The following is a 20,934-nucleotide window of genomic DNA, read 5'->3' as shown; positions in this document are numbered from 1 at the left end:
GATGCTCCCTATGATGGAAAGTTCTCAATTATCCATATCCTCTGTCCTCCCAGTCTTCTCTACAAAATAAGTTAGTTACTTTGGTTAATTACTAGAATTAAAATGGGTGACTGAGATGATGCCAGGTGCAATGATGAGAAGGAAATACAACTGTGTCTGTGTTGTAGTTTTGGGGGGGGGGAAAAAAACGAGAGTAGTTTTAAAGCAGTGGTTCTCATCCTCTGTCATCCCCTTCTCCTTCTGCCCTCAATCTTTCCCAGCATCAGGGTCTTTTCCAGTGAGTCAGCTCTTCACATCAGGTGGCCAGTTATATTGATAGTTACCATCAGGCCACTTATATTAATAGTTACCACTCACTTAAACTAAAGCTCTTTGGTGTCCTCAAATAAGACTTGAGAATGTAAAGGGGTCCTGAGACTAAAAAGTTTGAGAACCACTGCTTTAAAACTACTCTCTCGTTTTTTCCCCTCCCCAAAACTACAACACAGACACAGTTGTATTTCCTTCTCATCATTGCACCTGGCATCATCTCAGTCACCCATTTTAATTCTAGTAATTAACCAAAGTAACTAACTTATTTTGTAGAGAAGACTGGGAGGACAGAGGATATGGATAATTGAGAACTTTCCATCATAGGGAGCATCTTAGCACAGCTCATGAAATGTGACGTCAGCTTCTCCTGCAATGTACGTCACTTTTACATCCCTCTAAAATGGTAAAACAAAGGAACATGTTCATTTGACATGACTCATCTACGTTATGTTGGGCTTCCCAGGCGGCACAGTGGTAAAGAATCCCCCTGCCAATGCAAAAGACGCAGGAGATGGGGGTTCGATCCCTGGGTTGGGAAGTAGGAAATGGCAACCTGCTCCAGTATTCTTGCCTGGAAAATTCCATGGACAGAGAAGCCTAGCAGGGCAACAGTCCATGGGGTCAAAAAGAGTTGGACGTGACTGAGCAGACACGTGCCTAAGTTACAGTCTCTCTGTAGCACATAAAAATAAGCAAACATATATAATCTTAAATATTATGCTGTACAGTTGAAATTTCAGTAACTTATTTAGAAATGATCAAGACTTCCCTGGTGGTTCAGTGGTTAAGAATCCACCTTCTAAAGCAGTGGACACGAGTTCAATCCCTGGTCGGGGAACTAAGATCCCACATGCCAAGGGTCTACTGAGCCCTCAAGCCACAACTAGAAAGAAGCCTTAATGCTGCAAGGAAAGATTCTGAATGCCCTAAGGCCTGATGCAGCCAAAAATAAATAGATTAATTTTTTTTTAAAAAGAAAGAAATTATCCAGTGTAGGTGTCTGGTGACTTACCAGTTAGCTCAACTTACTGTGATTCCATTGTAAATTACCCAAGATCTTGGGAATTATCTTTAAGTTGGTATGCTTAAAACATAACTATTATCTAAAGTTTATGAGAAAAATTATTTAATTGAACATGCTTATTTTTCATAATCTTAAATATTATATAGGCATAATATTAGCTTATTTGACCACTTATCCTATATAAATTTAGAAGAAATCAACCCAAGTAAAGCAAAATGTACATTTGCATTATATTTAACATTAACAAAGCCAGAAAAAGACATGGCTGTGTTTTGAAACTCATCACACTAGTCATTTGCCAAAGAGTTAGTTTTGTGAACTTGGGAGTCTTAAAATATCACTGAGTTAGATAGTATTTTCTGTAAAATAATTTTTATTTTTAAGCCTAGTAAATTTAAAGCTTTAGGGATTTAATTTCTTTATTTTCTGTGAAGTTCAGAAATATTCAATTTATATAAACATTTGTTTATCTTTATAAGCAAGTGCTTATAATTTAACAGGTACCATAATCTAATTTATTGGCACCTTCAGAAATAGGAAAGTGTTCCATACACAAGAGGTAAACACCCCCTGAATTTCAGACACAGGCACACAGAGCTTAACAGCTTCAGTCCTACAACTGGAGGCACAAGTCAAAAGAAAACACAAACACACACACACACAAAATCACCAATCCACATTTCACAGAGTTATTCTCCTTCCCAGTGAGCACAGAATTCTCAATTAATTTGAGCTCAAAACAGAAGAATATTCAAACAAAAACCGCCAAGAAGCCAGACTCCCCATTCTTTCTCTCCCAAAGTGGAGTAGATCTCTGTCATCTTTTGGTGGTGGTCACTAAATTGTCAGACCCTTAAACTGGATTCCCCACCAAGAGGGAAAAATTTGTCAGCCATGTACGAACCAGAAAGAAAAATAAGACACAAACTGAGGGAAGAGGGCATGAGAACTAGAGAGAGACACTCAGTGAACTCAAGTCTGTTGCTGCTGTGGATTCACCCCGGGAGCCGTGCTGGCGCCTGGCGTCTTAGGCAGCACAGTTACCTGGCTCCATCAGGTGCCCGATGACCTTACAAATATAACATGAACAGATGGCACAGATTTTATTTAATTGATAATTAAGGAACCAGTACGATTATAAGTAGTTCAACAGCTTTTTTCCTTAAGTGTAGGTAATTGACAGAGACCACCTCTTCTTGGGGCCTTAGCATCTCACATGAGCATTTTAAAAACTCGAACTATGGTTGATTTATCATGTTGTGTTAGTTTTAGATATACAGCAAAGTGATCCAGTTATACATATACGTATATTTGTTGTTGTTTAGTCGATAAGTTGTGTTCCACTCTTTTGCAACCCCATGGACTGTAGCCCACCAGGCTCCTCTGCCCACAAGATTTCCTTGGCAGGAATACTGGAGTGGGTTGCCGTTTCCTTCTCCAGGGATCTTCCCAACCCAGGGATCAAAGCAGCATCTCCTGCGTTGGCCAGCAGGTTCTTTACCACTGAACCATTGCTGCTGCTGCTGCTAAGTCGCTTCAGTCGTGTCCGACTCTGTGCGACCTCATAGATGGCAGCCCACCAGGCTCCCCCGTCCCTGGGATTCTCCAGGCAAGAACACTGGAGTGGGTTGCCATTTCCTTCTCCAATGCATGAAAGTGAAAAGTGAAAGGGAAGTCGCTCAGTCGTGTCTGACCCTCAGCGACCCCATGGACTGCAGCCTTCCAGGCTCCTCCATCCATGGGATTTTCCAGGCAAGAGTACTGGAGTGGGGTGCCATTGCCTTCTCCGAGAGAAGTATATATATATATACCATGTGCTATACAGTAAATCCTTGTTGTTTATTTTATATGTAGTGGTGTGTATCTGCTAACCCCATAATCATAATTTATCCCTTCTCCACTTGCCCCTTTGAACATAAATCACAGCAATATTTTCTTAGTCAGTGTCCCAAGGCCAAAGAAATGAAAGCAAAATAAGCAAATGGACCTAATCAAATTTACAAGCTTTTGCACAGTAAAGGAAACCATCAATGAAACGAAAGCACAACCTATGGAACAGGAGAAAATATTTGCAAAAGATGCAATCAACAGAGGCTTCATTTCCCAAATATACAAACACCTCAGACAATGCAACATCAGAAAACAAACAACCCAATCCAAAAAATGGCAGAAGACCTAAGTAGGCATTTCTCCAGAGAAGACCTACAGATGGCCAACAGGCACATGAAAAGATGTTCAACATCGCTAATTATTAAAGGAGCATTTTGACTAATTTTAAATGTTGCAAATCTCAAGTACTCTCCCAGCGTTAGCATGTGGACCATTCCATTCCGGTCTCCAAGGTCTGCTCTTGGGTGCCACTCAGGGGTGAGCCTGCACGAGACTCACCGCCAGGCTTCCTGCCCTCAGGGCTCTCCCTGCCCTCGGAACGGTCACTGACTCTTCTTGCTTCTTCGGCAGTGACAAAGTCCAGGCCCTGTCCTATGCACAGCACACGCGGCAGCTCATCTCCTGTGGTGGTGACGGTGGGATCGTGGTCTGGAACATGGACGTGGAGAGGCAGGAGGTAGGTTCACAGAAGGCTCGAGCCACCCTTCCATGGCCACCAGGCTGGGCTCTGCACCTCCGACTCCGCTGAGGAACGCCTCAGCCTCCCCGCCTGCTCACTTTCTTTCTTTTTTTTTTTCCGGTTGTGCTGGGTCTTCGCTGCTGTGTAAGCTTTTCTCTAGTTGCGTCTAGCTGGGGCTACTCTCTACTTATTGTGCGCGGGCTTCTCATTGCAGCGGCTTCTTTTGTGGAGCGTGGGCTATAGGGCACTCAGGCTTTGGTAGTTGCGGGACTCGGGCTCTAGAGCACAGGCTCAGCGGTTGTGGTGCACACAGGGGCTTAGTTGCTGTGCCGCATGTGGGATGTTCCTAGACCAGGGATCGAACCCCTGTCTCCTGCATGGGCAGGCAGATTCTTTACCACTGAACCACCAGGGAAGCCCACTTTTTTCTTTGAGAAAACCATGAAAAGAAGACATGTTATGTCAGAAAATCAGAAAAACAATAATAGTAAAATAAAATACAATTCTAGTATGAAAGGAGCTTCCTTTTATAAGCCCCTCACAAAGTTGCACATAATACTCATGCAGTGGAGATTCGTAAGGAGGCTGAGACTAAGCTGTTTAGACTTCAAATCTGTTGCATGATTTACAAGTTCAGAGGAGAAGAAACATTTATTTTCAGGTAATTACAGCCGTTCGGCTTAAAGTGCACTATGAAAGCAGACAACTTGGCCCTTTATGTTATTGGGGGAAATGGCGGCTGGTGTGTGAGAAGTGGTATTTGATGAAGAATCCTAGTTTGGTATTAATAGAAATATTAGAAATAATTTTTTGTGTTTATGAGTCATATTCTAAACAGTTCTCCAGATATAAATATTTTTTATTTATAAAAATTTGTCATTTTTAAGCATTTATTTAAGTTTTGTTGTAACATTCTTTTTTCTTTTTTTCATTTACTATTTACACAATTTTTTATTGAGATAAAATTTACAGAACATAAATTTTGCCAATTTAACCATAACATTCTTTTTTCGATGAATTTGCTTTTTCATCGTTCAGCATCATAACAGCTGGTTTGTTTACTGAACATCCCCTTTGACAAGTACTTTGAAGTTAACCATTTTCTCATTTCCCTAGATTAATGCTGGGTAAATTTTCCCTTTGACCATGTGTGTTCTAATCTGTGTCCTCAAAGGATACAAGAATTAGAAGAGCAACACTTTAAAAATTAAACAAAGGCCATTTCCCAACTTCTTTCCACAGCCTCACCCCAGTCTCATTTCAAGAGAGTCATTGCCGTTACCCACAATGCTGTGCCTTTCAAATGCCAGTAATTAAATGCTTAAGAAGATTAAAGTTTGATTTGCTCAAACTGTAAATCCACAGGAGTTCTATTAGTAACTAATTAAAATGATCCTTTCAGTCAGGAAGTGAGGAATAGTGGATTATTGCTTTTGAAAATACAATCTGGCCCTATTGGCATAAAGACAGCGTGTGCCGGCCAGGTGCATGGCGGCCTGCTTTGGGTGAGGGACAGTCACGCCCGGTGTGCCCAGGCTTCTTCCCAGGCCTGACTGACCAGACCCGGGAAGGGGAGCCGCTGGGCTCGTTTCCCTGTGTGCACACAGCCTCTGCCCTCGGTAGACAGAAGTCCAAGGAGGATACCAGTGCACTCTCCAGAGAAGGAAACCAGGCGGTCGGTCGGTGGGCAGTCCTTGGAGCCATCTTGCTCCAGTGATGCCTTTTGACATGCAGATATACGGGCACTTGGTACTTGTTGACTATTGTAAATCTTCTTGAGTGATTTAAAGCTCTAACTGAGCCGTGGTGATGGTCGCATCCATCTTTCGCGAGTGTCATATATGATAAGCGTGCAGCCTCCCAGGTGTGTCCGTGGGGCTGCCTACCTGTGGCAGGTGCCGTGCGGCGCCCAGCTCGGGAAGCCTGAGATGTAATGAAGCTGTCCCTGACCCGAAGGGCTGGTAGCCTTTCTGGAAGAAAAGACGTGGAGGGGAAAGCTTCCGAAAACGATTCGATGGTATAAATAAATCAATCACAGTTGATAGAGCATCAGAGCTGGGGCTTGTCACCATCGGCTCACCCAGCGAAGGGTTGTGGCGAGAGAGAGAGAGCACTCTGACCAAGACGAAACACAGGAGTGGTCACATGCAGAGCAATGGACGCAGAGCGGATGGGGTGGCGGCCCTGAGGGCGGGCAGGTGGGAGAAGGCCTTGAGTGGCTGAACACAGATCTGTTTGACATCTTGATGTAGGTTAAACGTGTGTTTATACATTTAACAAAATCTGATTTTTTTACAATTTTATTATTTTTTAAGTATATATAATACACGTTCTTTGTAGAAAAATTACAGTGCTCGTTAACAAAGAGAATGTCAGTTACTCAGGGTTGCTGCTGAGTCGCTAAGTCATATCCCATGCTATTGCAACCCCATGGACTGTAACCTGCCCGGGCTCCTCTGTCCATGGGATTTCCCGGGCAAGAACACTGGAGTGGGTTGCCATTTCCTTCTCCAGGGAATCTTCCCCACCCAGGGACTGAAGAATCTAGTGGATTCTTTACGGCTTGGCCACTGGGGAAGCCCATCCATGATATCACCACCCAGAAATATCACTCTTCACATACTGGCAAACATCCCTTCTTACATTTTTCTCTGCAGATACACATGTTAGATTTTTCTTTTTTTGACGAAAAAGAGAATCATATTACACATGCTGATTTTCCCCCCCTTTTCAGAGCCCTACTCTCAGCTCCCTCCTCTTAGACACCCACTAACATATTTTATACACATCCTAAACCTGCATGCTTCCTTGTAAAATATGGGTGTGTGTGTGTGTTTTGTAAATCTTCCTTATTTTCCTACATCATAACTGTTCTGAAAAATCACAATATAGATAAGTCTTTTAGGGGTAAACTGTTGTCTTCAGCTAAGAAACTTTGTATTATTTTATTGATCTGTCTTTACATGAATTAGGGCATGAAAATTAACAAGCAAGTTGAAACTTACTTCTTTCCCTCAGGTTTTTTTTTTTTTTTTTTTAATGTATTATCATTCTTTCTGTATCCTTGTCATTGCACTCTGCATTTTTAATTTTTTCGGTCATGCGGTACAGCTTGTGGCATCTTACTTCCCTATCAGGGATATGACTCAGGCCCACTGCATTGGAAGCTCATAGTCTTAACTACTGGACCACCAGGGAAGTCCCTTTTCCTCAGTTTTAATAAATAAACTTTCTTAAAGTGTCACCTTTTTGCTTTCTTTTTTTCCTCCTGAGAAAATATATAGCTTTAGGTTTGTTTCTGCTTAAAGCTAGGGGAGAACTTCCCCAGGTTCAGTTCCTGGTCCTGGAAGATTCCACGTGCCATGGGGCGACTAAGCCTGTGCACCACAACTATTGAGTCTGCGCTCTAGGGCTGGTGTGGAGAAGGCAATGGCACCCCTCTCCAGTACTCTTGCCTGGAAAATCCCATAGATGGAGGAGCCTGGAAGGCTGCAGTCCATGGGGTCGCTAAGAGTCAGACACCACTGAGCGACTTCACTTTCACTTTTCACTTTCATGCATTGGAGAAGGAAATGGCAACCCACTCCAGTGTTCTTGCCTGGAGAATCCCAGGGACAGGGGCTTGGTGGGCTGCGGTCTGTGGGGTCGCACAGAGTTGGACATGACTGAAGTGACTTAGCAGCAGCAGGGCTGGTGAGTTAACAACTACTGAAGCCCTAGAGTCCATGCTCGGCAACAAGAGAGCGGCCCCTGCTCGCTGCAGCTAGAGAAAGCCTGTGCAAAGCAATGAAGACCCAGTGCACCCCAAAATAAATAAAGTAAATTTTGACAAAAGAATATAAGGATTCTTTTTAAAATAAAAAATAAAGGTAGGGAAATGGACTAACCCTGCTGACTCCGACATGACAGTGGGCTAGTGCTTTTTGAGTTCCCACTGTGGTCGGGTCCTGTCCCCCCAGCACATGTAGCTGCATGCCAGTGTAATAAGCAGATGTATATAATTGTACACAGAGAGAATATAATTGTGTATGATCAGAGTATGAGATAATTGCATATGATCAGAGACTGTGAGATAAAGTCCTAAACCAACATAGCTGTCTGTGGTGTGGCCTCTACATCCAACCCCTCCAGCCTCAGCCCTTTACACCCTCTCCCACCCCCAGCCCTTCTCTCCTCACCCCTACACTGCGCTCCAGCCATCCTGCCCTTCTCTCAGCCCTGCCCTCTTTCAGCCCCGTGTGCCTGGCCTCCTGTCATCCATCCCCAGATCTCAGCTTGTTATCATTTGTCAGAGACAAGTCCTGAACCCCAGCCTAGATCATCCTGTTCTCATAGCACTCTGTGCTTCTCTGTCTCTGACCTTTGATCCTTCTACTGTTTCACATAATGAAAGTGAAAGTGAAGTCGCTCAGTCGTGTCCAACTCTTTGCAACCCCATGGACTGTAGCCTACCAGGCTTCTCCATCCATGGGATTTTCCAGGCAAGAGTACTGGAGTGGGTTGCCATTTTCTTCTCCAGGAGATCTTCCCAACCCAGGGATTGAACCCGGATCTCCCGCATTATAGGCAGACGCTTTACAGTCTGAGCCACCAGGGAAATTAACTACTATTAATATGATTATCATGTTTCATCTTCCCTGATAAATTATAAGCTCCATGATGTTAAATTCTTTTTCTTCCCCACTACATCCCCAGGACCTGACACGTCACGAGGCATTCAGTAAATATTTTTTAAATGATTGAGAAATCACATGTGTTTCTTAGAGACACATCCTGACTGTGTAAGTTTCAGCAGTGTCGATGCTTCCGCGATCCTCACTGCTTCTCACTGTCATCTGTTGTGTGCTTTGTTTGGCAAGACCCCTGAATGGTTGGACAGTGATTCCTGCCAGAAGTGCGATCAGCCTTTTTTCTGGAACTTCAAGCAAATGTGGGACAATAAGAAAATCGGCCTGAGACAGGTGGGTGATATGCTTGCTTCATCAAAACGTTATCACCTAGAAATAACTTTACCTTGTGATCTTGGAAGAAATAACACCCCTGGGTGGGAGCTGTGATGGGGGTAAGTTATTCTCTTGGAGTCACTTTCTGCTGAATTTATTCCCTTTCTCTACTGAAGCTCATTCCTACTGGATTTAGTTTCTGTAGTGACTTGTTCCCAGTAGTTAAGTGATATGATTTTAGAATTCTAGTGGCATCTAGTGAAATATACCTTAAAATTAGAGGGGCCGAGCTTAGCTCAAATGGTACCAAACCATGAAATTATGTAAGTGATACTTATTTCTCTTTAATTTCACTTTCGTTCCTTCCATCTTAGTTTTAGTTATTTAGATCTACTTATAAGACAGCATTTTCAGCCTGATTCTATGGTTGGGTTTGGTCTGCCCCCCGGGGAAATCAAATGCCAGTCCACCCAGCTTGAGCACGGCCAACATGTAGACAGTGAATTGAGCCTGGTTTCATCCCAGTTCTTCTTCACCGAACAGCGTGATCTCTGGAGGTGGAACTTCCTCCGTAAACCCTCCGCACACCCGACACCATTAAGATAACCCAACTGGGGGAGGTTCACATTGATGATAACTGGAAAGAACCAAGACTGGGGAAAGGGGCGCTTGGGGCCGTGGCACAATCAGATTTACTTCCTAAACAGTCCTCATTCTGAGTAAACAGAATCCAAAAAGAAGAGCCTCTGGCACGCGCTTCCAACGCGCTGGGGCCCTCCCGTTGAGCATCGGCACCTGGAGGCTGTGGGTCACACCTGGGCGTACCTGGCGCAGCGGAGGCGCACAGGCGCAGTTGAGCACGTTTTCTCTTCCCTCCAGCACCACTGCCGCAAGTGCGGGAAGGCGGTCTGCGGCAAGTGCAGCTCCAAGCGCTCCCCGATCCCGCTGATGGGCTTCGAGTTTGAAGTGAGGGTGTGTGACAGCTGCCACGAGGCCATCACAGATGAGGAGTAAGTCACAGCAGCCTGCGGAATTGTCAAGGTTAAGGGACGAGGGCAACCCGAACGCTGTACCGAGCCCCGCAGCCATGAATAATGGCACCCTGGTTTCTGGTGGTTTCCAGTATGGACCGTGGCAGGTGGGCAAAGCCCTCCTTTCCATGAGGAGGTGGTGTCCCCTTGTGAGGCAGGAGTTGAGAGTGCAGCGCTGAGAAATCATCTCTGTGCTGTTGTCAATCCCAGGGGTGTGTGCATTGAAAATAGATGTTCTTGGAGGAAATCCTCTGCCTGCTCATTTACTGGAGAATTGCCCGGGAATACAGGAGCCTGAGCTTCACTGTTAGCCGGAGCTGGTATCTTTGCAGGAGCGAATAAGCCCACGGGCCCCAGAGGTTTTATTTTCCAGAAAAAGCCAAGTCTCTTCTCCTCAGAGTCTTGTACCACCAGTTGCCCAGCTGCTGAATCTTGCTGGTTGGCCTTGCCCAATAACCCAGAACCTGAGATTACAGTGCTTTTTTTTTTCGTGGGGGATGGGGGGTGCAGATCCATGTTGCCTTTTTCTTTTCTTTCTTTAACATTTAAAAAATTTTCTTGGCCATGCTGCACAGCACTTGGGTTATTAGTTTCCCAACCAAGTATCGAACCCTCACCTCTCCCATTGGATGCTCAGATTTTTAACCACTGGACTACCAGGAAAGACTCCATGTTATCTTTTTAATGTTAGCTGTTGCAAACTACCTTCCATGTAAACAGAGTGTTCTTCACCAAGTGTCCCTTTTAGTGAATTAGAATCTCATAGGGGACTTGTCTGTCCAATTCTCACCGCCGCCACCACCACCCCCGCCCCCATATAATGTAGTAAAATCATTTTAAGTACTAGATGGATGTCCTAAAAGCTGCATATAAATAGAAACATATTTCAGATGCACTCAAGGAGGTCAGCATTTAGAGGAAATTCTTGGCAAGTTAATAAAACAAAACATTCTTTTGCAGATAACCCTCATGTTAATGGAAATGTTTTTTATTCATATTTAATCACAGCAAATATAAATTAAGATGCCCTTGCATAAGTAAGCACTTATGTTCACTGATTATTTTCTGCTCATCATATGTGATGAAATTAATAAAAGAGTGCTTCTCATTAAATTAGGGAGCTGCGAGAGACTTTAGGGATATTCCTGTTGAATTCTTCATTAAAGACACAGATTCAGAGGGTCTAAGTGACTACAGATTAAACCTAATTCTTTAGTTCTAAATATTTTAAAGCAATCATCATTTTTAGGGTACTGAAGATCTGTTCTCCAGATTGAGCAATTAACAGCTGTCTCAGAGAGCCCACTGCTGAGGAGTGGGAACTTGAAACATGATTAGAAAACTGCAGCCTAATCCCCTATGTTGCTGTCCCACACCACTGGTTCTTCTGCCTCTTCCCCATGGGTACATTTTGCATTGCCTCTAGAGCATCTAGGCAGTTAGCAGCCTTCTTACTAAAAAAATGCAAGGCTTGAAAAAATAAAAAGCAAGTAGCAGTGTTTGTTTATGTATTGTTTTACTTGTTAAAGCATTAGAATGCCACAGAAAAACCCAAGTCTGCACTTATACCAGGGTAAAGAGGAGAAAAAATAAATAGCCCTTAGATGAAAGTGGTAGTGTCTTAGGCATTTTAACAAATGTGCTTTTTTAAAAATGAAATAGACCAAAGTAGACTTTTATCAGCAAGTCCTTCTGAGATCAAACTTAGCAAAAGCACAGTGGGTTATTTTAAAGATTTGTTAACAGCACGGGTGGAGAATCTCACAGACTCAGTCAGAGCAACAAATTTCTCCAGAAAGTTTCTAAAGAAACTTCAACATCTCTTGACCATTTTGGACCGTCTAAGAATCCTTTCATTCTTTTCATCCCCAGGGAATAAAAGTAGTTCTGAGGAGCATCTCTAACCGTGAGGTCGTTTGAGCCATTTGGCTAAAAATTAGAGCTTACTGTCACTCTAGATCTTCTTCATGTATATACTCTGCCTTTCACTTCTGGAAACTTCCTTTGCTCCCTCCAGACGTGCGCCCACCGCGACCTTCCACGACAGTAAACATAACATCGTGCACGTGCACTTTGATGCGACCAGAGGATGGTTACTGACTTCGGGAACTGACAAGGTTATTAAGGTGGGACGCCATCGTATTTTCGAAGCTTGCTGTCTTTGTCCTTGTTCAGTCACTCAGTTGTGTTCAACTGTTTGGGACCCAGGGGACTGCAGCACACCAGGCTTCCCTGTCCTTCACCATCCCCCAGGGCTTGCTCAAACTCATGACCACTGAGTCAGTCCATTTCCATCTTTGGCCCTAAGTAAATGTACAGAAGCATCAAGACTATGTGAGGTGAGCTCAGAAACTTTCTCTTAAAGCTTACCCTGAGCAATGAGCATCTTTGAGAACCTGTTACACGCCATGTACAGTCACTGGCTATACACGCCAAAATGAGACCTGGCCCTCCCCTGAAAGGAGCCGCTAGTCTCCTGGGGACATACTCTTAAGAAGACAGTTAATTATTATTAACATGTTATTAACATATTAATTATTATTAACAATTATTAACATGTTCAGCAGCCAAAAGAGTAAAACGGACAAGGGTTACTGGGAGAGTTCAGGGGAGGAAGATGGTGCTGCTGGCCTTGGCTTTGTGAGGACAGAAGATTTTGAGCCGAGCATTGGATAAGGCAAAAAGTAATAAACAAGATCTTTTCCCAGTGAGATCAGTTAATCCAGAAGCAGTCCTCCAGAGCCTCTCTAAGAATTGTGCTAGGCCATGTGGATTCCCTGCCCGAGCCAAAGCCCAGGACTAAAGAGGCCATGCCCACGTCATTCTCTGAGGCTCCCAGTGGCAGAGGCTCGCCTGGGTTCACTGAGCCCAACTTCCTGGGCTCTTCTGGTTCCTTCGTGGAGGCAACTGCAGGATAAGGTGGTTAGAATAACCCTCTTTGGAAGCCACCAGTCCTAAGTAAATTCTGGGCATCTCGCTTCCTTTATTTTTGAAATCGAGACATCTCGTAGAACTGTTTGGAAGATGAGATGAGATACAGAAAGGACACATCTGGCTACCCATTTGTTGCCTTATAGTGTTACTTCCCTTCTTCCTTGAATAAATCTCATCTGCCTTTATTCTCCATCAGCTGGGTTAAAACTTCCAGCTGCCTTTGTCCTTTTCTTGAGGATTATGTTGAACTTTTTGATGGATAAGTACTACTGTATAGATTTATCCATGATGCTCATATAGTACTCAGTTCCTTGTTAAGTTAAAAAATGCACTTGAATTCAATTTTAAGGACTCCTTATACACGTTATATGGCTTCTCAACCCAGTTGAATGGTAGTTCATCAGCGCTCAGTTGCTCAGTCGTGTCCCACTCTTTGCAACTACCCCATGGACTGTAGCCCACCAGGCTCCTCTGTGCGGGGGATTTTCCAGGCAAGAATACGGAAGTGGGTTGCCGTTGCCTTCTCCAGGTGTTCATCAGGGATCTTTTTCTTTTTACAGTTGTGGGATATGACCCCAGTCGTGTCTTGATGCCCCTTCCAGGCACCAGAAAGACAGAATTTACTCAAGAAACGGTTGTTCTAACCCCAATCACGACTGGAGCAGTAAAGCAGATGTGCGAGTGGTGGGAGAGAAGCCGAAAAGCTGAGCTGAGCTTGCGCATCGCCTGCACACGTGGCGGTGAGCGGTCAGTGAGCTCTTGTGAGGGAACTCTTTCAACTTGTTCATACAATATAAAAAGAGGATATTTTTTTAACAAATGGTTTATACAGTCTGGCTCTGCTCCCTTGTTTTGAGTATACCGAAAACTCAGTATGGGGTGTTTTCAGTTTTATATTTGTTGACACTTGGTTTTAGCTGTTTCTTTGTGTGTCGGAGAAATGAGGAGTGTATAACTATTCAGGGTACTTGGGGTCATTGTGAAGTAGTTTCCGTGATCCTCTCCCTTGGGCACATATCCCGTGGTCTGTGTCTTCCCCCAACTCAGCTTCCTCCACTGTTCCCCAGAGTGAACATATTCACAATTTATTTGCAGTGTGTCTACTTTCGTAGGAGTCCCCCTCCGTTGAGAGATCTGGAAAACCATCCTTGTGGTTTTCCCAGCTGATTTCTTAAATTGCCCGAAGGATGATCCATTTGTAATGTCTAGATCTTACAAGAGAGGAAATGACCTTATGTTTCTGCCTCAGTTTTTCTCTTTCCCACATTAAAAAAAGAAAAAAAAAATTGCTGTGAGAAAGCCACTCTTAGCCACAGAAGTAGATTATCAAACTCAGACCTTCAACTCTCAGTGCCTGGATCCTTTCTAACTCAGTGGGAGCTTTCTGAGCCTTTTGGGTTTTAGTTTTATTGACACAGCTCTCCTTTGCTCTTGATATTAAAAACAAGCAAAACGAAACAACAAAACCCTGTGTCCTTCAAGAATAGTGTCTTTAAGATCTGTGGTTCTGTGTGATATCACCTCTGAACTTGAACATGTTCATTGCTGTGAGGTTGTATGCTGCTTTATCCCTCACTGTCTGTATTTGCTTCCCCTTTCAAAACCAGATATTTAAAGATTTTTATCTTCGTGTATTTTATCAGAACACTTTGCACGCTTTAATACTCCAACTGTGTGATCTGAGACATAAAAGGTACTCAGGCCTACAGCTCATGCTGTGTGTTCCAGTTGGGAATGTACAGAAAAGAGGGGGATGGGAGGCTTTAGGAAATGAACCTGAATAACCCTGATTTTAAGGGAATCCAATCAACTTGATAAACTGAGATATTCTTGTGTGTAGAGACCCCATTTGGCTACTTGTTTGCAACCTGTAAAAGTAGAATTTAAATGAGCAGCAGGCGTGTGCTTTGTGCCCACCTCCTTCTCGGCACTTTACCTGGACCACCTCATTCATCCCTCACCCGTCAGGAGCATCAGGGGACCCCTGAGTCCTTGGGGTTCACACGGTTGCACAAAGCCTTGCAGATCCACAGGCCAATGACTTGCCCTTCCCTATGTGAGCCCTACCTCCGCAGGGTCTTGTTCTCTGCTGACTTGACAATTGAGGGTGGTTGTAGTTTCTCCCCTCACGATCATTTATTACTTTTCTAACTGGGAGAAGGACTCCCAGCCAGACTTGGATAACCGCCCCCTCACCGCCACCCCAACACCGACCAGCTGTGCTTCCTGGTGACAGACCTCCTCGAGATGGTTCTGCTGCTGCAGCTTTGGGGCACAGGACAGTGGGTATGCCCCGTGCAGCCGTGGTGCAGGACAGCCATGACCTGGGAAATCAGGGCAGATCAGCCCATGTGACCATACTCTGAGGCTGTGGACACAGACACACCATCCAGCAGCAGTTACCACTTGCCACTGAGCTGCCCCTTCCACCCTGCCCTTGCTGGCCATCAGTGAAAGCCATTATAACTCACCTGAGTCTCTTCTGCATGGTTGTGAGAGAGCTTTAAAAAGGGAATTCAATTTAAAATATTCAAATATCTGTTTTGTAGTTTACTGCTAGAACCTGGAGCCACTTACGGAGTTGTACATAATAAAGAACGATGTGGTAGACATGAGTAGTAGAAATGAATGGCTGTCCTCTCCCTTCCTTTGAGCATGGCCCGAATACAGAGAGGCAAACAGTGTCAGGGAGGCAGTGGGTCAGGTGCCCAGGAGACCCGACGTGGTTCCGAGTTGGGTCGAGATGAGCTCGGATCACGCCAGGGAAGCTGATTGTCCCCGTTGGGTCACATGTGAGCCTGTGATCACTCTGGTCTGTGAGCCCGCCCTTCAGTCCACCCGCCTCCCTCCCAGCAAGGCTGTGTCCCCAGCCCACGAGCCGCTCAGAGGCGGAGACCAGCGGCCACACCTCCTGGTGGTGAGCGTCGCGGCCAGCGACCACAGACGCGTCAAGGTACCCATTGCTCTGCTCTTTCATTTCTCCTCATCCGTGTAGGTGCTTTAGTTCGGTGAGAAGCACTTAGCATGCCAACTGTGTGTGTTTATAATACTGTGAATCCTGGAGTATTACATTCCCACCACCATTTGTGTAACTCATCGATATGTGTTGGTGTTGGGGTGCCTTCCAAGCATTTTATGGAATAGAGGCTTCATTCATTAGGAGCAAAAGCTGGCACCAGCGCTTGGCTTGTCTCCTGTCTGGGTTAACTTTCATCGTTCTTGTTTTACCCCACTGGAATTGCACTTTATATATATATATAATTTTTCTTTCTGCTCTATTGCTTCAACACACAGAAGCTCTGGCAAGTCAAGCCTAACTCGATCAATGCTGGGAAGTGGCACCCCGTACATACATGCTTGTGCCTTTTATTTGGTGGGGCAGGACCAATCCCATGCTCCGTCTCTCCAGAGAAATGACGTTCCTGGACCCTTTTGCTGCCTGGGTTGTCTCCACAACAGCACAAGTGGTTTTAGATGAAGTACTTGGAGTCATGTGTCTTTTTTTTTTAATGAGGTCAGTCAACCATGGTGTGTTTCTCACTGGATTGTTTGAATGTTATGCAAAGAATCGTAAAATCACAGAACTGGAAGGGACTCTTCAGGCCTCTAGAATGTTCCAAGCACAGTCACACCAAGCAGTTAGATATAGTTGAGGTATCGGCAAGGGGAATCTATAAGAATTTTGGAAGAACAGTTTCTTTTGAACGTGAACTCTTAATAGCGTGAGTGCGAGGAATGACTTCGAGGCTCAAGGCAGGGAGCCCTCAGAACTGGGTCTGGTCCTCTCGCCGCAGGCAAATCTGATACCTCCTGTGGCTCCGAATGGGTGGGCTTGTGCAGCAAGGTAGTCACTGCAGGCCTCCATCAGCCTAACCCACTTCCTGCGTTCGCCCCTCTGACCTCGCCAGCCTCTCAGTTTAAGTGGGATCAAGGGCACTGAAACTGCATCTTGCCCTCTGCCTGCAGGGGGCCCTGGCGAGTGTCCTCATCGCCCTTCCCATGAAATACCTCCTTTTCCTATTTTTGATACTCATTTTTTCAAAAGCCGAATTTATTTTTGCTTGACATTAATCAAATTTTAAAGCCTGGATTTTACCTTTTAAGCAAGGGTCTCAGTCTGAACTATGTATCAAAGTTACCAGACATAAATATCCATTAAATGAGATCCCTTTGGTTTTGCCTTTTCACAGTAGTTTAATTCTAAGTGACCTTGTCCACTAAGATTTGTGTTTTAAAATGAAAAAACATTTTGCCAATGCTTTTGGCATTTTCTTTCTCCTCTAGAACAAAGTCAAGTCACATTTTTCTGGATGTGAGGGTGGCTATCTATCAACATGACAGGGAAACACAGAGATTAAGTCCATCCTGAGCACCGAGGGATCTATATCACCCTTGAGTCTCCTAACTCTCATAGTCCAGCCCTTTGCTGAGTGTCCACCACACACCAGCCTTTGAACCAGGCCTGGGGTCAGGAGGTCCATTCTGTGGCTTGGGCAGGGGCCACACAGACGAGTTGGTGTTCAGTCGCTCAGTTGTGTCCGACTCTTTGCAACCCCTGGACTGCAGCATGCCAGGCTTCCCTGTCCATCACCAACTCCTGGAGCTTGCTCAAACTTACATCCATGGAGTCAGTGATGCCATCCAACCGTCTCATCCTCTACCATCCCCTTCTCCTCCTGCCTCAATCTTTCCCAGCATCAGGGTCTTTTCCAGTGAGTCAACTCTCTGCATCAGGTGGCCAAAGTATTGGAGCTTCAGCTTTAGCATCAGTCCTTCCGATGAATATTCAGAACTGATTTCCTTTAGGATTGACTGGTTTCATGTCTTTGCTGTGGCTCATTTCTGTGCCACGTGGTGACTCTGGTGACAGAGGGCGTGGGGTCCCGTCCCAGGATACACAGGTGCTCGTGCACCCACAGGGGAGGGGAGAACCCAGAGGAAAGGACTCCAGAGCTGAGAGTTAAATGAAGAGTTGGAGTGAGCTGAGGAAGTACCTGAGTTTCCAGGCTGTGGAAGCAGTGCCAGCAAAGGCCCAAGACCTGCACCAGCCTGGCATTGGGGTCCCACCTGTGGTTGGAGCTCCAGAGTAGCGTGTGTGCAGCTGCAGTCCTGGAGCCTGCGGTCCTCTCATCACTATCAGATGGATGCTCATGGCCGCAGGGGGAGGGAGGCAGCCCACAGTTCACCAAGCACCTTTACCCAGAGGCTTGCCAGACGAGTCCAGTCCTCCCGCAGCTGAGGCCAGTATCAAAGTTACTTTTTCTTTGGAAACACCTGGAATTATCTTAAAAAGGACCCCTGGTTAACTAATTTTTGAACTTTGTTGTGGGGGCACAGCCACTCACCGGAGGCCATGAAGTGGGGCTGGAGACCACTGCTTGCCTGGTTTTGGTCTGGACGAGCTTGTGAGCTCAGTCGCTAAGTCATGTCCCACTCTTTGCGACCCCATAGACTGTAGCCCGCCAGCCTCCTCTGTCCATGGGATTCTCCAGGCAAGAATACCACAGTGGGTTGCTACTACCTTCTGCAGGGCTCCCTCTCCACCCAGGGATCAACCCCAAGTCTCTTACATCTCCTCCATTGTCCAGCAGATTCTTTATCACTGTGCCACCTGGGAAGTCCCTAGATGAGCTTACAACATACGAATCCCATTATTCCCTGGCTGCTGTCCTTTGAAAAAGGACAGCCCTTGACCTGTGGAGGAGGCCATTCTGGACAGCAGAGGCCACGCCCACATGTGATCTCTCCGTGAGCAAGCAGGCCACTGCTGTCCACATTTGCCTCTGGCCTTCCATCGCTCCTGCAGCAGTGGGTCGTCTCAGTACAGTGTGGTAAATGTGATAAATGCTCACGGCAGGGGCACTCGCCAAGGGAAGGGAACATTTTTCTCAATTCAGTGACTGTAAAAGGGCTCTGTAGACCCAGCTGTGCAGAGCCCGGGGCCTCCCCAACCCACGGTGGGCCTCGGTCCTTCCTGGTACTTGTACTGCACCCACGGGCCTTTTTCCTCCAGTGCCCAAGTATCGCATGTCTGTAACTTAATTCAGGAACATCTATGTTCGTTTTTAAACTTGAACTCAACTTGACCATCAAGAACTAGATACACACCAACCCTTAGGTTTTTAGTTTGTCATTTTGCCTTTCAAATTTATCCCTTTCACGGAGAAGCCTGTCTGGGCCTAACACAAGAAAGCAGGGTGTAAAATTAGATCTGTCCAGCACTGGAAGGGGATTCCTCCGTTGTGTTTGTTAAGCCAGGGAATTTTTGAACAGCAAGTCCATAGCCCCTTGTCTATTTATAGTGGAAAAGATGTGGAAAGGAGATTAAAAGCCTTGAGGAAAAGTTGAATTCGATAATCATGCTTAAGATCCCTTCCAATCTGTGATGCTACGATTCTATGACTGTTGTTACTCACTGGACTAACCTGACCATTACCAGTGACCTGCCTGCTCGTGGCTGACTTAACTCAGGTAAATGGGAGTGTGCCCCACTGCCTTTGTCTGGTGTCACATCAAGTAAACCGCTGCCTGTATTTTCCCATCTAGAGCCCAGGAGGTTTGAAAAAGGTTGGAGAAGGCAGAGGTCAATCATGGTACCATCTCATTAAAAACAGATACCTCAGAATGTTCACCTCTGTGGATCCAAGTGTATCTGACTTTCTTGGGAGAGAAAGGGAATAATTGCAGGTTGGCTTAAAGGTTAGATTTGGAATGCAACCTTGATATTTAGGATCCTTTCTCCTCCCCATACACCCCCCGGCCCCATCTTGGTTCTCTGGGAAGCATGAGAGAGTAAACTGTAACACAAAAATGGGAAATGGTTTGAAAGAAGTATTTCTCTTAAAAACACTCTTCCCTTCATTTAAATGGATGGCCGCCTTATGTTAGTAGCATATGAAGTATGGACCAAAATACTTGTGTCGCTGGTTACCGATGTATACTTACATATTTGTGTTTTACGCCATCTGCCTTTTTTTTTTTTCAATGTACTGTCATTTTGCAGAAGAAAATACATGAAAAGTACAAAAACTGTTACTAACTGGACAACTGGGAAGGTGCTAGCCCCACATTCGTGCCTGCCTCCCACTGACTCCATAACCAGGGACAAGGATGCTTCCACCCTGCATGCCCATCAGCCTGCAGCCCAGTCGGAACCTGGCTGCCACGGCATGTTGCTTTACAAAATGTCTTGTCTTTCTTTATGAAATGAGAAAGGGGTCAGGCTGAGAATGTCATAAGCCCAAAGCTGGAAGAGGTTTCTCAAATGTGGTTCTAGCTGAACCCCGCTGGCATTGCCACGCCCTCTACCACCAGATTCCACCAACCAGACCAAGCAGTCTTGACATTGACTTCCTGAATGTGACTAGGTGGGAATGAGCCAGGATTTCCCACAACGTTAAATGTCTGCTGAATGTTGTGAATGTTCCTGAACTCTGCTCACTTTCCCTCTGTGCTTCCCTCTAACCAAAATGTGTGTGTAGCCATGACCTGTGTCAAGACCCAATGCAAGCTACCGCCACGGTTTAAAATAAATCTCTGTGGAAACCTTCCTGTGGTCATGTTATTGTTGTCGAGCTGTACCCTGTGATCACATGCACCCCAGCAGCCCTGCGTCGGTATTCACCAGGGCTGGCTGAGTGGTCCTTTTTATCTTTCACATAGTGAGAAAAAAGTGAAAGTCACTCAGTTGTGTCCAATTCTCTGCGACTCCTTGGACTGTACCCACCAGGCTCCTCTGTCCATGGGATTCTCCAGGCAAGAATACTGGAGTGGGTTGCCATTTCCTTCTCCAGGGGATCTTCCCAACCCAGGGATTGAACCCGGGTCTCCTGCATTGCAGGCAGATTCTTTACCACCAGAGTAACGAGAGAAGCCCACATAAGGCTGCTTTAAGTGTGGTTGATAAGCTTTCCAAATGAAGTGAAAGAGGACTCAGGAAAAAATATAGCCAGGAAAGGCCTCTATAAAAACTCATGAGATCCAGGACTTCCCTGGTGGTCCAATGGTTAAGACACCAAGCTTCCAATGCAGGGGGTGTGGGTTTGATCCCTGGTCTGGGAACAGATCCCACAGGCCATGCGGCATAGCCTGCCCCCGCTGACCAAAAAAAAAAAAAAAAAA

General features: G+C 45.4%; 1 protein-coding gene across 2 annotated transcripts in view; it reads left to right on the top strand.

The window, feature by feature from the left end:
• The window catches only part of WDFY2 (WD repeat and FYVE domain containing 2), a 157,952-nt gene extending 143,673 nt beyond the window's left edge, over nucleotides 1-14,279 (top strand). For both annotated transcript variants that reach the window (XM_010835670.1, XM_010835671.1), the window contains exons 8-12: nucleotides 3,797-3,902; nucleotides 8,765-8,866; nucleotides 9,728-9,858; nucleotides 11,897-12,005; nucleotides 13,374-14,279. In XM_010835670.1, coding sequence (XP_010833972.1) covers nucleotides 3,797-3,902; nucleotides 8,765-8,866; nucleotides 9,728-9,858; nucleotides 11,897-12,005; nucleotides 13,374-13,403 — 478 coding nt within the window. In that variant the 3' untranslated portion in view covers nucleotides 13,404-14,279. The remainder of the gene's footprint in view (nucleotides 1-3,796; nucleotides 3,903-8,764; nucleotides 8,867-9,727; nucleotides 9,859-11,896; nucleotides 12,006-13,373) is intronic.
• Nucleotides 14,280-20,934: the final 6,655 nt, after the last annotated feature.

This window comes from Bison bison, unplaced genomic scaffold, assembly GCF_000754665.1.
Source record: "Bison bison bison isolate TAMUID 2011002044 unplaced genomic scaffold, Bison_UMD1.0 scf7180017864048, whole genome shotgun sequence".
Taxonomy (NCBI): Eukaryota; Metazoa; Chordata; class Mammalia; order Artiodactyla; family Bovidae; genus Bison; species Bison bison.
The sequence above is the reverse complement of the archived record's forward strand: the minus strand, read 5'-3'. Positions and strand labels throughout refer to the sequence as shown.